The sequence below is a fragment of the Eleutherodactylus coqui genome, chromosome 4, assembly GCF_035609145.1.
Source record: "Eleutherodactylus coqui strain aEleCoq1 chromosome 4, aEleCoq1.hap1, whole genome shotgun sequence".
In the NCBI taxonomy this organism is placed as follows: Eukaryota; Metazoa; Chordata; class Amphibia; order Anura; family Eleutherodactylidae; genus Eleutherodactylus; species Eleutherodactylus coqui.
Window position 1 is genome coordinate 137666320 of NC_089840.1, and position 16369 is coordinate 137682688.

At 43.6% G+C, this 16369-nt stretch overlaps 1 protein-coding gene across 1 annotated transcript in view; it reads right to left on the reverse strand.

The window, feature by feature from the left end:
• The window catches only part of SLC41A1 (solute carrier family 41 member 1), a 41991-nt gene that overhangs the window by 8377 nt on the left and 17245 nt on the right, over window positions 1–16369 (reverse strand). The window contains exons 3-9 of the mRNA XM_066600183.1: window positions 15049–15156; window positions 11234–11305; window positions 9221–9365; window positions 8929–9075; window positions 7545–7692; window positions 5156–5235; window positions 2595–2729 (exon numbers count right to left, since the gene is read on the reverse strand). Coding sequence (XP_066456280.1) covers window positions 2595–2729; window positions 5156–5235; window positions 7545–7692; window positions 8929–9075; window positions 9221–9365; window positions 11234–11305; window positions 15049–15156 — 835 coding nt within the window. The remainder of the gene's footprint in view (window positions 1–2594; window positions 2730–5155; window positions 5236–7544; window positions 7693–8928; window positions 9076–9220; window positions 9366–11233; window positions 11306–15048; window positions 15157–16369) is intronic.

Consider the following 16369-nt stretch of genomic DNA (forward strand, 5'->3'; position numbering starts at 1 on the left):
TATGATCAGGGTACGACCATTGGGACCCTAGCAATTCTGCAGCACTGAATAGGGAGCCACCGAAATCGAAGAGTATGCAATTGTTGTTCATTATAAGCCCTTTAAAGAGTTTTTGAGACCCCAAAACAAGTTTAAAAAGGGGGGCCAGGAAATTTTAATTTTATAGCACAGGTCATTATGGATGTATCAGTACCAATTATGTAAAGTTTAATTCTTCCCCCAGAGATGAGGGGAAAAAACAAACAAACAAAAAAACAGTTTAAGGCTGGTTGCACACGAACGAGCCGGATTCTGCATGTGGGAGCCCGCAGTGGAATCTGGGCCTGACCACAGCTGCCGTCCACACGTACCTGTCGTTTTTTCTTCCGCAGCATAGATTTAAGAAATTTTTTTTTCCCCACGCCATCGCTAGGCGAGGACGCAGAATCCGTCACTTTTCTGGAAGGTCTATTACGGAAGGGCCATGGGTTGGACAGCTTCCATCGACTTCAAAGAAAGCCATCCGTGCAGAATCCGCACTAAAATAGAACATGCTCCTTCGCTCATGGAGTGTGTTCCCTCCATGTTTTGGTCTTTCTTGCAGTTAAACAATGGAATTTGACTCTTATCCTTTGATTGCCAAAATACTGCAATATGTCTCTATTGCAGAGTATTCTGCCCATTATAGTTCCACTGACAGGCATAACCTATTAAATTCCATTTTAGGCCAGGCTCACACGAGGTGGATCAGATTCCACGTGAGGGAGGCCTGCAGTGGATTCTGGCTGTGAGCCCGTCCGGTGACAGTTCAGCAATTAATTGTATTGTGCATGACCGCAAAGGCTTGCAGGTGGTCACGCACCATACAAAGAAAAACCCTGTATTTACTGCACAGTCCGTGTGGATTCTGTCGCAAAATTGAGCATGCTGCAATTTTTCTTCTACTCTCATAATACGCAATTCATATCTTCAAGTGTGAAAAAAAGCAAGAATGCATGCCTGTCAATCGCCCGTGCGGATGACGGTCACGGAATCTGCAATACAAATCCACCTGCGTGAGCCTGGCCCTAGGCAGGCCTTCGTAAGCTCTGATACATGGTTGACCTAGGAGCTATTGTTACATCCTTGGCTGCCATAGTAATCCATCAGTATTCTGTGATCATGTTAGAGGGATGTCAATGGACTTGCAGAGGGAGCCCCATACCTCTGTAGAACTACTTGGGTGTTATGGTCCTCATTAACAGTCATCTGAAGGTGTAAATAGCCAGGATCACTGCCGTCCTGGTCATTGCAGCAGATGGGTGCTACTACAATTTGCAGCTCGCTCTATACTCCGGTACGGCATCTTTGATAGTCACCTAAAATTCATACCTTGAAATACCAAACAGGGAACTGAATAGCATATTTAACCTCTTAGTGCCAAAACCTGCTTGTGCCTCAATGACCAACTCATTTTTCAGTTTTTTTTTTTTTTTTATATCTTAAATCGCAGCATTTATGGAGCCATAAATTTAAATTTTTCCACCAACACAGGCATATGAGGGTTTGTTTTTTGGGACAAGTATTGAAGGGCATCATAATATTCTACAACTTGGTAATTTTTGTTTTAGAGAGAATGGGGAAAGAAATTCCACCATTGCTTTTTCAAATAAATAGGTGCCATCTGTCCGATTTCCCAGCCAACCTTTAGGTCTGAAAATCGGAACCCAAAACAAAACATTTCCCAAACACCCTCTTTGAAAGGTTTCCCTGCGTTGTCTTGAGGGGACACAATTCTTGTCAGACAGTATACAGCTCCTGTACACAACCAAATTGCAGCTAAGTGAAGTAACAGGCAGACAGTTTTGAAAAACATTCCCAAGCAGCACCCAATTTTGCATGAGAAGACCCATTGAAAGATTTTAAAAAATGCATCCGTGCATGACAACCATGGACAGAATTAAGATTCCGTGCACAATATATTGGCGGTGCTACAGGATATCCTACAGAGTAGTTCTGTAGATATATTTTCAGAAGTGATATCTAAAACCATTACTGAAACCATCTGATACATTATATCATTTCATCAATATTTACATGCGTGTATTACTACTGTAGCAGAATAGTCTGGTGTGACAGTCCATGCAGGGCAACATGAAGACCAACAGAGAAACAACCTACCTATACAAGTCTAGGTTTTCTAACTTTCCAGTTATATGGTTCTGTAAACCCTGCAATTTCTAGACCGTGAATATATTGAGATATGACCCTCTAATTTTCTGGAACAGATTATGTAATGCATTAAGGCTTGAACAGCGGTTGCTGGTATCTGTTTCCACCACAGTGGCTTGCGACGGTATTGTAGGCCATCCGCTTTATGCACAAGTGCGGGTTAGCAGGGGGCCTGGGCAACAGACTCCAACGATCTATTAATGTTACCTCTCCTGGGGATCGAACCATAAATGTTTTACAGCTGGACAACCCCTTTAAGAGCAGTTTTCCCAACTAATGATAGTCTTGATGCCAAATCATATGTTAAATCAATGAATCTACTCAGACAATAAAGCTGTTAACATACAATCATAGGAGCCTTTATGCACAACAAAAAAAGTAAAAAAAAAAAAAAAAAAAAGTACCAGAACTGAAGAATGTTCTACAAGGAGTGGAGCATTTATGAGGAACAAGACCAAGGTCATCACCCGGGGAGCCAATCATGTGAAGGTATGTAGATATACGGCTGGCCTGCACCGCAACCAAGTTCCCACCAACACCTGAAAAGAAAAACCCGTTTACTTGCAAAACTACAGTCACATTAAAGGTGTGCACGCAATAATGTACCAGTCCCGTTCTTGTGTACTGTGCCTTTCTGTAACGATTTCTTACATAAAAGGTCACAATGCAGCATTAAAAAGCTAGAGAGCCTTTTTGGAGGGTGAGGGAAATGAACTGTAAACTGAGGCGGGCCGGATTGTAGCCTGGTCCACTCTGCCTTCCTTCAATCAGTGATGCTTGTCTCTGTGCAAGAGCACAGGAGCAGTCATTGCTGGGACGATCTGTCGGGCATCTATGCCTGACAGGTAGTCTTGTGTAGGATGGCCCCCTCAGGGTCCTTTTACATGGGATGATTGTCCCAGCAATTGCTCCTGTGCTTTCACATAGGACTGAGGATTGCTCATTAAATGGAGACAGAGCAGGTTGGGGCTCCAGCACTGTACAGGGAGCCACTGATCACTTACTGTTCCACAGCTGTAAAAAGGTTTTGAGTCATGGAAACCCCCTTCACTTATGACGACATGAACCATATACTAGAATACTTCTGTTTTACAGTCCATGGTACTTTTGTTTTCCATTCAAGGGGTTGTCCCGCGGCAGCAAGTGGGTCTATACACTTCTGTATGGCCATATTAATGCACTTTGTAATATACATTGTGCATTAATTATGAGCCATACAGAAGTTATCAAAAGTTTTATACTTACCTGCTCCGTTGCTGGCGTCCTCGTCTCCATGGTGCCGACTAATTTTCGCCCTCCGATGGCCAAATTAGCCGCGCTTGCGCAGTCCGGGTCTTCTGCTTTCTTCTATGGAGCCTTTCGTGCAGGATGCCGGCTCCGTGTAGCTCCTTCCCGTCACGTGCCGATTCCAGCCAATCAGGAGGCTGGAATCGGCAATGGACCGCACAGAAGAGCTGCGGTCCACGGAGGAAGAGGATTCCGGCGGCCATCTTCACAGGTAAGTATAGAAGTCACCGGAGCGCGGGGATTAAGGTAAGCGCTCCGGTAAGCTTTCTGTACGTCCCTGCATCGGGGTTGTCTCGCGCCGAACGGGGGGGGGGGGGGGGGGGGGGTGTTGAAAAAAAAAAAAACCGTTTCGGCGCGGGACAACCCCTTTAAGCTCTTCGGCTGGGTTCACACAGGGCGGATTCCCGTCAGAAATCTTGCGGTTTGGCCGCAGCAAAAACCGCGAGATTTCCGCCGGGAGAACCGCTGCGGTTTAAGCCGCGGCGGCTTTGAAGCGGCTCGGCCGCATGCTTTTCCGTTGCGGCCGGCGCTCCCATAGAGAAGAGCGTGGCCGCGATGTAAATAAACAAAAAAAGTAAATAGACATGCTGCATCTTCTGAAACCGCAGCTGCAGCTTCAACCGGATTTACCGCAGCGGATTAGCAGTCCCGTGTGGACGAGATTTCTGGGAAATCTCATCCACATGGCTGGCTAATCCCGAGATTAGTGGCCGGTTTTGCCGCGGGCGGATCTGCTGCGGCAAAACCGCAGCAAATCCGCCCTGTGTGAATCCAGCCTTCCATAGGTAGGGCTTAATAGCAAACAAAATGTATATGAACAGCAGCCCTGGGAGCCTTCATTAGGCCATAGTCTGCTATGCAGCAACCCATATGCACTGCTTAGACTTGGTCATTGACGACAGCTCGCTCTGATCACAGCCATCAGCTGTTGAACAGTTGGCAACCACCAGACATCAAGCAGGTTTGGCTACCAGGCCTGCTTCATACACGCACCTAACCCCATGGCCATACATGATACATTTAAAATATGCAGGGGTTAAAGGAAGTCGGTCATCAGAAGTCGATTGTACAAAGTTTTTGTTAAAAATGAATTTTTGGTGATTTATATTTAAATAGTAATATTTAAAAAAAACAAAAAAAAAACAAAACACTTTGTAGTTCTCTCTCTGGCCACTGAGTTTAATAAAAGTCTGACATTTCCTGTTTAAGAGTAGGGTTACATATAGTGGAAAATGGTGCAGGTTGTCTGTAGTGGACAAGAAAAGAGCCATTTTCCACTACATGTAAACATACCTTTTAAAAGCTTTTTTGGTCATCGGACAGGGTTCCAATGAAAGAACACCCATGTAGAGCTAATCATAGGAGCCACCATTCATAATGGGGAATGTCACACACACAGTCAATGGGTCTTGTGCTTATGCTCCATAAGGCTGTTGTGAAGCATGTAAAAGCTACTACTATCTGCATTTAACAGCAAACCGTCTGAAAAGGAGAGGAGGGGGGAGGACAGAAAATAAAACTACACAATTACTTTTAAAATTAGTCCTACATGCTTTATCCAGTTATTTTAGAGAGAAGCTCTCGCCATGGTATAAGAAAGGAAGGTGGGGGGGGGTTGGGGGGTTGGGGGGTTGGATGGCACCACAACATGGAACGAAGAGGATGATCACATGCTTACCATTTATGACAGGTGTGAACACTGCTATTCCTGCAAAGTTTGGATCTGACACAGTTTTATCCAAAATCAGTCCTCCAACACTGCAATAAGAATGTGGAAAAAAGAGTTACATGTTAATGTGAAACTGGGACAGGGCTCCTGTAGGTTTTACTCAAACCCTGTCAAATTTCAGGAAAGCACACAAGAAAACAAAAAAACAAAAAAAACACAAATTTGAGCGAGTCAGCTAGAATTCGAGTCCAAGAAGCAGGCTGTGCCAGATTTTCCCCACCCACATCAAGACTTCCTCTACACCAGCATGGAGAGGGGGGGGGGGGTCACTATACTGCAGGTGGGGAGAGTCCGCCACAGCCTGACGTTTTGACAGAGCTTGGAGTCAAAGCTTACAAAACCAGTTTCACACGGCCAGGGGGAGGAAAAGAAAAAAAAAACGTGCGAGATTTCTGCGTGGAACGCACAAATATGAACCCCATTTTTTTGAATGCCCTTCAGACTACACTCTTTAAAATGATGATTCTTTATTGAAAAGTATCTAAAAACATACACACAAGGGCTAGACCAAACGGGATAGGGGTAAATATGCCCCAAAACCCCATGAAACACAAAAACTGACTTCGACACAAACAAGAGCTAGAAGAGACACCTCTCTCCAGTCAAGTTCCATCAAGGGCTAAAGATGAGGATACGAGAAGAGGACCCAATGCACATCCGTATCTCTAGTATAAGGGTCAGGTGTAATGGATAAGGATCAGAGGGTCTCAATAGAAGTGCATTGGGGTTAATTATTGTTGACAAATGAGCATCTCTACAGGCTCTATGTGGTTCACTGCCCGTGTGGCGGATCTTCAGGAGATATGGATGTGTGGGTTAAGGCCAACTGAGATAATCAAAAGAATGTGGTCCAGTCACCAAACCATAAAATGCTATGGGTGCGGCAATATTTATGCAGTCACCCTTAGAAAAAAAATGGGTCAGGGACTGACTCAATAGTGATCAGCTGTCAGTATCCCCATATGGGGAACTGGTTTGGTCGCTGGGATGTTAGGGAATTAAAGAGTAAATAGCCCTTCTGGTAACAGCGGATATCGCTGTCAGACCAGAAATCTCTGTACATCAGGAAAAAGATACTTCCTATGAAGGGGTGGGGAACATAGGTCAGAGCCCTGACCTACCATCCAGGCCAGAGGCGCTGCTGTTTTTTTTTTTTTAGATAGGTTTTATGAAGAGGTGGGGAAAAATCTTTTAGTTCTTGTTTGTGTCGGAGTCAGTTTGTGTGTTTTTTCATGGGGTTTTGGGGCATATTTACCCCTATCCCATTTGGTCTAGCCCTTGTGTGTATGTTTTCAGATACTTTTCAATAAAGAATCATGAATTTCATTCTTTTGAATGGGGTCATACCCACGAGCAATGTTTTTCTGCATAGCACCATGATGCTATGCGAAAAACACATCGCTGCATGTTCTATCTTCCTGCGATATTGCCCATTGCAATCAACAGGCTGGCGGCGGCAACAGCAGTGCTGGCCCCATGGAAAGCAGGAGAGCTCTGCGATCCGATGCCGCGGCTGTGACAGCCACGGCAGGGATGAAGGAAACTCCACAGTGATGCAAGGCTGTTTTCACATGAACACGTGTGAAATTCCATGTCTTTCTGCTGATGAACATGCGGAATTTGCCTCAATGGGCAAAAGCCATGTGTGGAATCCTGATGCCAAAAGTCACATCAGAATTCTGCAAAAAAAACCAAAACTGGGTTTTGTGGGGGTTTTTTTATGATGGAATTCACATGGAAAATACCAGTATATTCCACCATGTGAACATACCTCTAGCATGCCTTTTCTGAAATCTTACATACAATACAAAATCTGTTCATTTACAAATCCACAGTTCTGGTCCGATTTGAGTACAAAATTCTGCATGAGTGTTCAGCACGTGGTGGCGAATACTGGCGGAATTAAAAATGAAACTTACGACTTCTGTAATTTTTGGTGTCCATAGCAACTAATCACAGCACAGCTTTCATTTCTTATACTGCTGATGTAAAATGAAAGCTGCGCTGTGATTGGTTGTTAATGACATAGTAACATAAGTTATGTAAAAGAAAATAACTTTGAAAACCCAACTTTCAATAACCTATTCCTGCACTTATACCCGTGCGTTGCACAGTGCTAGATCACCTAGCTTCAAAATAAAAATAAAAATGTTTTTAAATTTAAAAAACAAAAACACAAAAAAAAAACCTAACATACATGGGCTGAGTGGCCATTATTTATCCGGGATGACAGGTTGCCTTTAAAAGTAGTAGAAAATGAAAAACCAGTAAATGCACCCAAAGTAGTATTTAAAAACACTGGAACAGTTCTAAACACTAAAGCTGTGCGATATCTCACCTGCTGATAGCCATAGCAATGATGACCGGTTCCCATCCAGTTGACAGCACCTGCCTCGTTGTTGGGTTTTTCCTTGCAATAATGAACCAGAGAGGTAGCAGAGCTATGAACAGCAGGCACACAACAAGGTTAACAAACACTCCCAATTCTGTCGAAGAGGAAAAACCAAAAAACACACATTAGCAATAGTCATTATCCTAATAAATTCACTTTACTTCAAATGGTACAGGGTAAAGATACCTCAGCCTTTGATTTGCACAGATATTACCCTCTCCCATCTAGCGTCTACACTGTAGATATATCATACTGTGTAATTAGAGTAGATTCGTTCTCTTCTCACTTGGACTTCAAAATAATTTCCAAAACGTTAGCATGTGTATGGTGTGCGCAGCTCTCAATGTAGACTTTTGCATGAACACACACACCACACACAAAAAGTGCAAGGATAGAGGGAAAAAAAAAAACACCTAATTTTCTAGACAAACGTTTTGTAAATCAGAAAGCCAAGCCTATACTTCCTATATCCGTGGTGGTGAACCTTCGTCACACAGAGCCCTCTACTGGCTTGCATGCCGACGGCTGCTCACCCCAGTAGCGATTACTGATTGGGGTACTGCGGCTCCCCAGCCAGAAGTCACGCAGCGGCACTGATCCCTGTACACACTGATGGCAGTGTGCATCCGGGATCCTCCGCTCTCCTGCAGAACTGAGGACTAGAGAAGGCAGCACACACTTCCAACAATATGTGACCCCAGCAGTGCCGAGAAGAGGAGCACCAGCGCCGAAAAGAGGAGCAGCAGCGCTCTGATGACAAGGTGGTAAGTGTATAGGTTGGGGGTCAAAATCTGTACCAGAGGTGCGAATTTTGACTAGAAAGCAACCACATATCCTCAGCGGATTTCATACTATGCGGTGCTCCCCCTCGCCTCATGCGGTGCTCCCCCTCGCCTCATTCGTAGGCTTTCTGCCGTCAGCACCCACTGGCTTCTGGCGTGGTGCCGTTGGCAAGTTGAGGCCGCTGGGAACTGGAAGCCAGGGAGCGCTGACAGGGGAAAAGCCTTCAGGAGGTGGTGAGGGGGATCACTGCATAGTTTGAAATCAGCTGTGGGTTATGCAAATAATTTTCAGTCAAAATTTGTACCAATTGTACTCCAGTGCTCCAGCTATGGGGGAAAAGGGACAGGGTGTTCCTCCCTCTCCATTTTGAAGCTGCCCTGTCCTTTTTATAAAAAAATCATATGTTGTGATAAGCCCTGCCCCCTGACGTGTTGGAAATTTGCTATAAATAAGTGGGTTTTTGGGTAGCAGTTTGGGCCCTCTGTCTCTAAAAGGTTCGCCATCACTGCACTGTATTATATGATATGCCAACATACTGGTTACTTACTCATTTCTTTGTAAAGGCCCCAGCTAATACCAGATAACAATGCCAAAGTAACCAGGTCTCCAAGGCTGGCAGCTATAGGTGTAGCCACGTTGTCAGGGTTAATGCCAAGCTTTTTAGAGCCAATGATCACGCCGATCATGACAAGACCTATCAACAGAAATATCAATATCTTTAATATCCGTTCTATAGGTTTGCAAGCCAATATTCTCATCTTCACACATTGTAAAAGCTAAGAATACTGGGTAAATGCCATGTATGACCACATCCTGATAGGAAACATAAGAGTGCTTACCCAGGACCAGAGAGGCAATGAATGCAGTGGAGACACTGCTTGCACACAGGAGCACAGCGTGTTCCACAAGGAAATGGCCATCTGGGATCCAGCCAAAAATAACTGCTGCGATAGAAGCCAGGAAGCCTACAACTGTTGCTTGTACCTAGGAGGAATAAGCCAGAAATGATGGGACCCACAACAGGACAGGCATGCACTTTGGCTACAACAGTGATATTACATTGCAACCAGAACAAGAGCCATTAGTCTGTTTTAAATTTAGTCCAAACCTGGAAGTGGCTGTCCATCAATGTAGTGATAGAAAGAGGGGCTTAACTATTATAATGAGCCGACAGCCCGCCCTCACCTATGACGTCACTGACACTGGAGGTCCACAATACCACGTGACCCCTTGTTGAAGCCCATCTGGAAGTGGCTGGACTGATGCAGCAGGTGCAGGCAAGGATTTTAACCCCTTAGCAATGGGTTTTTATTTTGTTTATTTTTATATTCATTCCCCCCCCCCCCCCCCCCCCCACCCACCCAAAAAAAAAAAAAAAAAAGTCGTAACTCCTTCATTTATGGACTTTTTAATGTGTTTGGAGGTAAGGTGTCCAATCTGAAGCATGCGGGATAAATAGGTTTTGGGTACAGTGATGTCTAATGAATGGTTTTGAAGTTTTATGGTGGTGTCCAGAAAGTTAAGTTCTGTATCTAAATAGCTCAATGTTACATTTATGGTGAGGTAAAATTCACTAAAGGGGTCTAGAAGGGGTATAAAAGCCGCTGAATTAACAGCAGCATTTAAAGGGTTAACAGCCACATGGCTCGTCGCAGCTGTTGTCGCCAGGTGTCCGATGTAAGAAACAGCCGACAACAGGATGCATGAAGGTAGGTTGCCCTGCAATCGCCCTTCATACACATCCTGTACAGGATGTAAAACACTATAGGGACGTCACTAAGGGGGTTAAATCCCTGGGTAGCTTTTTTTAAAGACAGATTTATAACCAACCGGGTTTGGTGTTCCTTGAACTTAAAAAAAAAAAAAAAAAAAAAAAAAGCGCACCCATGAAACTTGCACTTCCAATCCTCTCCCCTTGACTGAAAACACCCTTTGCCAACTAGATCTTGAGGTCATTTACAGGAGGCTCACTTTCTGCCTGCACTACTACAGTTCACTCAATGTACCCATTAATGGTACATCTGTTTGTCCATTCCTGACTGGGATAACAGACCAGCCACATCAGTAAATTGCTCCCTCCATTTCCCTGATATTACAGAAATCTAAAGCCCTGTATGAGCATTTTGAGAGATCAGCCATTTCACTCCCGCTCCTCTTAGTTGCATGGGATTGTAAGGGTGGGCATACTGAGATCTAGATTGGCCAAACCTGCCAGTCATTTAATGTGTATTGGGACCTCCTGACAGATGTTAAGCATCGGGTAGCAAGTAGCTGGATTTCAGGTGCTTGATCCTTCTGTTCTCCCATGCCAGGACCCTGGCAACATCGTTCTCCACTCGCCATGTGCCGTGTACATCTGTGGCAGGTAGCAGAGCTGCTGGCCAAATACTTGTTCAGCTGACAGTTATCTAAACCGTATGGGGAGCCTAAAAAAACTGACTCAAGGAGGCATCTTTCCCCAGAAGAACTACTTCAAGCACTTTTGACTGAGGACCATTGAAAAAGGTGTAAGGGAATAGGAGGAAATAAGCCTTGTGCAAGATTTCTACAAGACAGTTTCAAAAATATGTAGGAAAACCTGGACCGAGTTTGAGCAAGATAACCTTCTGCTTGTTGTGGTCATCTCGCGTGGGCTGGATTCACACGAACGTATATTGGCTCGGTTTTCACGCCGAGCTGATATAAGTTGTCCTCATCTGCAGGGTGGGGGGGGGGGGGGGGGGGGGGGGAGGATGGAAGAGCCAGGAGCAGGAACTGAGCTTAGTGTTCCTTTGGGACCTTGAACTTTACAGACAATATCCAGAGCATTCACAATACACTGAAATACTTCAGAAGGGAAGACCAAGGCCTACCTGTATTAGTGCCATGTTACCAACAATCATTGTCCACTTCTCTTTAGAAGTTTCCATTTGTCCAATGTTGGCCTGAAAGATTAAAGAACAAACATTAAATGATCGTAGAATTTAACCTCTTAGTGACAGAGCCAAGTTTTGGAAATCTGATGTGTTACTTTAACATAGAAAAACTCTGTAAAGTTTTTGCATATCCAAGTGATTCTGACTTGCCACATATTGTACTTTATTTAGGTGGTAAAAATAGATAGAATTAGTGTATATTAAAAGCGCCAAAATTAGAAAAATTTTTTTTTAAAAAGTGTCTGCACATATTTGAGATATTGCAATTAAAAAATGTGAAAACACTGTAAAAATCTTTGCTAGGATATACAATTCCATCTGTTTACTTTATTCTAGCGCACATTTGGGGAAAAAAAAACACACTTAAGTAATGTTAAATTTGTACATCTACTAACATTTTGAGGAACATTTTGTTTTCCTACACCAAGCTAAGATTGCAAAGGCTCATTCGTGTCAGAATGATAGATACCCCCACAGATGACCCCATTTTAAAAACTACACCCCTTAATATATTCACTGAAGGGTGTCAGGAGTATTTTGACACCATTTTTTTTCAGGAGTTAATTCAATTTAGAGAAAAAGTCAAGTTTCATATTTTTGCTAATCTGTTATTTTAAAACGACAGTTTTTTTTTTCCTATAGTGCACATGAAAATGAGGATTTACACCCTAAAATGGATACCCCCCCATTTGTCCCATTTTCAGAAACCTAACTGATGTGGCCCTAATATTGTGCCTCTACGCACAACGGGGCCCAAACCCAAAGCAGCAGCCGATGGCTTTCAGGACAGAAATTCTGCTTGAAGGCGATTTAGGCCCCATTGCCCACTTGTAGAGCCTTTGAGTGTGCAAAGTGATACAGAACCCCCACAAATGACCCCATTTTGAAAACTAGACCCCCTTAACAAATTCATCTAGGGGAGTACTGCATATTTGACCCCACAGTTTTTGAATGAATCTAAGCAAAGCAGAAGGAAAAAAAATATATGATTTTTTGGCAATTGTCATTTTTGAAGACTTTTTTTGCATAGCACACACATGAATAAAGACTTTAACCCAAAATGGATACCCGTTTGTCCCGTGTTCAGAAATTGTGGCCCCAATCTGCTTATAGGACACATGGCTAGGACACATGGCTAGGTCTATAATGGAGGGAACACCATTGGATTTCAACTGAATACCAGGCCCCGTTGCTCACTTGTGAAGGGAGGGGGGCCCTAATGGAAGATCGCTATGTTTTCATCACAAGACTGGCAACTGCTCAACGAGGAGCCTTCAGTAACCGGGGGAAAAGGAGATTAAAATTTCGCAGGAACTCCCCGGCTCCTGCGCATGTATACAGCATTTTGCCAGTAGGCGCATATGCAGAAACCAGAAAAGTCCACGGAGGAGGATTGCGTCGGGGTTCAAATGGGGAGGCCTCCGGTAAGAAATTTCATCTTCCCTTCAACTTTCCCGGCTTCTGCATATGCGCCCATCGGCAAAATGCCGTACACATGACAGGCGCATGCACCAAAGCTGAGAAAGATCTCTATTAAAGGACAAATCAGGGGACATTGGGTATGTAATTTTATCTCCCCTCACGGATACGACCGGTTAGGAGAGTTGACACTAACTTTTTTTCCCCTTTAAACACTTTTCCATGCTCGCTGTTATGTATTGGATAGCAGTGATTGCAGTCCCCAGTGCCTTCATCCAGGAGATTAAGTTTCCTGGGTCTCCCGGCTTCTGCACAATTGCGTGATGTAATGACATCTGGGATGACTGCCCGGGATGACAGCTCCATGTTGTCAGCTACCTCCGGGAGCCTGCAGGGCTTTAATCCTCAGAGGATTCATGTTCTTACGTCCTTGGGGATTAAAGCCCACTTAGGCAGGACGCAAAAACACTATGGGTTGGTCACTAAGGGGTTAAGGCACAGTTTGGAGTACAGAATATATGAGCAAGTCACTTAAATTAAAAAGACAAAAGGGAAAATACTAGATTTCCCTGTTCTACCACAAACTACATGAATGTAGTCATTTGACATTCACAGCTCTAAGCCACACCTAGATTTCCTTTATTACACTTAATTTATGACTCATTTCCATCACTTGGTCTTTAATTCCAGCATTTTATAACTGCCTGCTTTACTGATAAAGGATAAGTCATCTCCTGACAGGTCCATTTAAATAAAAAGCTTCCAGGAGTTAAATAAGTCAGAACCCAGAGTAGTTCTACTATGTATTGGGCCATCATCAGAAAGAACTTGGCTATAATAAAACTCACCGTCTAGCTTGGCCAACCAGACATACTTGTCAGAACAAAAACAGAAGTAAATATTTGTTTAGCTTCCAAAAATCAGCAGGTTACACCGCACTAGACAGGGCGACCCGGTCACCTTGTACCTTCATGTCACCTCAATTCCCCTGCCAAACAGTAAACATTACATTGCAGTTTGGACATTTCTTCAAAGTCAACATTTAATAGGAGTCATTACTGAGCAGCTGGAGAGGTCCAATTAACCTTCAGCACAAAGCCTTCAGTCCCCAGGTAAAATCCAGGAAATTAGGTTGTGTTGTGGTTCATGTTATGACATGTACCTTCTTATAACCCTTCACTTTTGAATGGTGACCTTAACTCCTAATGTCTATAGGTCACCGTAACTGGCAAACTCGGAGGCCATATTCAAGTCTATGGGTGCCATAACTCATCGGGATCCCGCAATCACATTGCAGGGGTCCGATAGGTGACGGAGCACCTCTCAGCATTTTACATGCTGCAGTCACACTGATCGCGGCATGCTAGAAGTTAAACAGCGGGGATTGGTGGTTTTATCAGTCATCTGCTGAATGACAGCCGAGCACCCACTATTCTTGACACAGGAGACCCCGACTTAATGCAAGTCGTATGGGCAGTCATTAAAGTCCACACAATTCAGAATGGATTTTTTTCTGCAACTTGCATGTGTTATTCGTTCAAATCTCATCCACTTCGCTGTTGCTACTGTAAACACAAAGGACTTTATGCCCAGTGTGAACAACCCCTTAACAGGGTTTTCCCATTTGGAAAACACATACTGATGGTGGGAGAGGAAGTGTTTGGAAAGCTTCTACTGTATCATTAGAGGATGCCCACTGAATCCAACAGGCAGTCCAAGTAACATAGATCCTCCAGGGGCAGACCCATGCCTTGTAGTGGCTGTGTTTATGTATTAGGACAAGTCCTGTACCCATCCATGACATTTATAAGGCGCACAGTTGATTGTTCTATGACTCTGGTGCCATGGTTCCAGTGTTACTGAAGTACTAGAAGGTCTTCTCCCCTCTTTGTGCTTGTATTTGAGAAAGTCATATTTAGAGACTACAATTCTTACACAACATTGTATAACGAGTGAACGCATCTTTCCGAGTTCCATGGAGAGTAGAATGCCTATGTGCATATTCTTTCTACCCTTTACTACATATGTTATCCCTATGTAAAATCTTTGGTCTAACTGGGTAACATTAAAGACAAAGTTTAGCACAACAAAACACTTGGGTCTGCATGCCAGCACAGAGTTACCAGAAGACTGACATGGTTCCTTTAAATTTGAAAGTCAAAGCCAATGCACCAGTGCATATAATAAAAAGCATAATACACCAACATCCATATCACACTGCAGTGATACACTCGTTTGACGAAAATGTGCATTACAGCATCTAGGTACCCTGCCAGATGAAACAGCATGGGCTATTTTTACTGAATGCTTTCAGGAAGCTACAGAATACTCACCGCAGTTGAGAGGCGAGATGCCAAAGTCATTTCTAGATTCCCTTTAAGGCCGAGCAGAGCAGGCACCAAGATGAAAACCTCTGTAACTTCTGTAAATACATCCCAGTGCTGGAAAGACAAAAACGCCAAGTGATATAAATACTGAAGTAATGGAACACAAGTAAAGTTTCATTCCATTCATCTTGCAGCAACGCTCGCAGCGTTCAGTCTTATTTCTCGTATCACTTGAGCCGACCGTCTTAGGAGCAAAGAAAATACTGATGCATTAACTGAAAGCCTACATGCACTACTGTCTAGGGAAGCAACAGTCACTAGAGCGCCTTCTAAAGAGGGAGGTTATGGCACAAGCAAATCACACCTACAGATTCCCACTTCACAATTTAAGCAAGTAAATATAAATATATACAATTTATTGTTGACCAAAGCTAGCATTTATCAGCAGGCTATCCCCTCTTGTAAAACAGGGGGATGCGCTGCTGATAGAAATGAAAGCCAAACAGGTGCACAGCCGCAAGTTATGGGGAATTGTGTTTGTACAGTATTGTGCAGGAGCTTTAGACAGGTGTGGAAAAAATGCTGCAAAGATAGATTTTTCTTTTCATAAATAGGTGTGCGATTGGCTGGATGTTTGGGGTTGTTGTCCTGCTACAGAATAAATTTGAAGTGTCATTAAAGATTCATTCACACTAGTGATGCGATTTTACACCGGCCACAAAATCAATGTGGAATACCCCCGAGAATAATTAGCGTTTTCTCGTCCATTCAGATGATCGTATCCCATATAAAATATGCTGCAGCACGGAATTCTTTTAGTTAACAGAAATCCTTGGAATGACTTGTAATCCGCCAGCTGTTTGGAGAGCCAGATGCAGGTGAACTCCCTCCCCCTACCTTTTTTCCAGCTCTCATAGAAGTCAATGGGAGCTTCCAGCGCCCATATGAATCAATGCATTAGAATCCAATGCTTCACGTGGTCACGATTTTATGCCGACGTTTTATGAAGGCCAAATAGCCACGTTAAAAAATAAAAACTAAAACCCCCTGTGTGAATGAAGCCTTAGAACCATCTTCAGTGTAAAAGTACAGGGGCTCCTGGAAGTGATGATTTGGCCCCACAAAGCCCCGATCATCATCCAGCTTGTCTGGGATTATATGGAGATAGGATTGGAGTGAGCCGACATCTACAGAAGATCTGTAATTCTCCAAGATGTCTGGTACAATCTCCTTGCTGAGTGCCTTCAAAAACTGTGTGCAAGTGTACCTAGAATTGGTGCTGTTTTGAGAGCAAGTCAAACAGATTTGATTTACATTGCTTATTTAA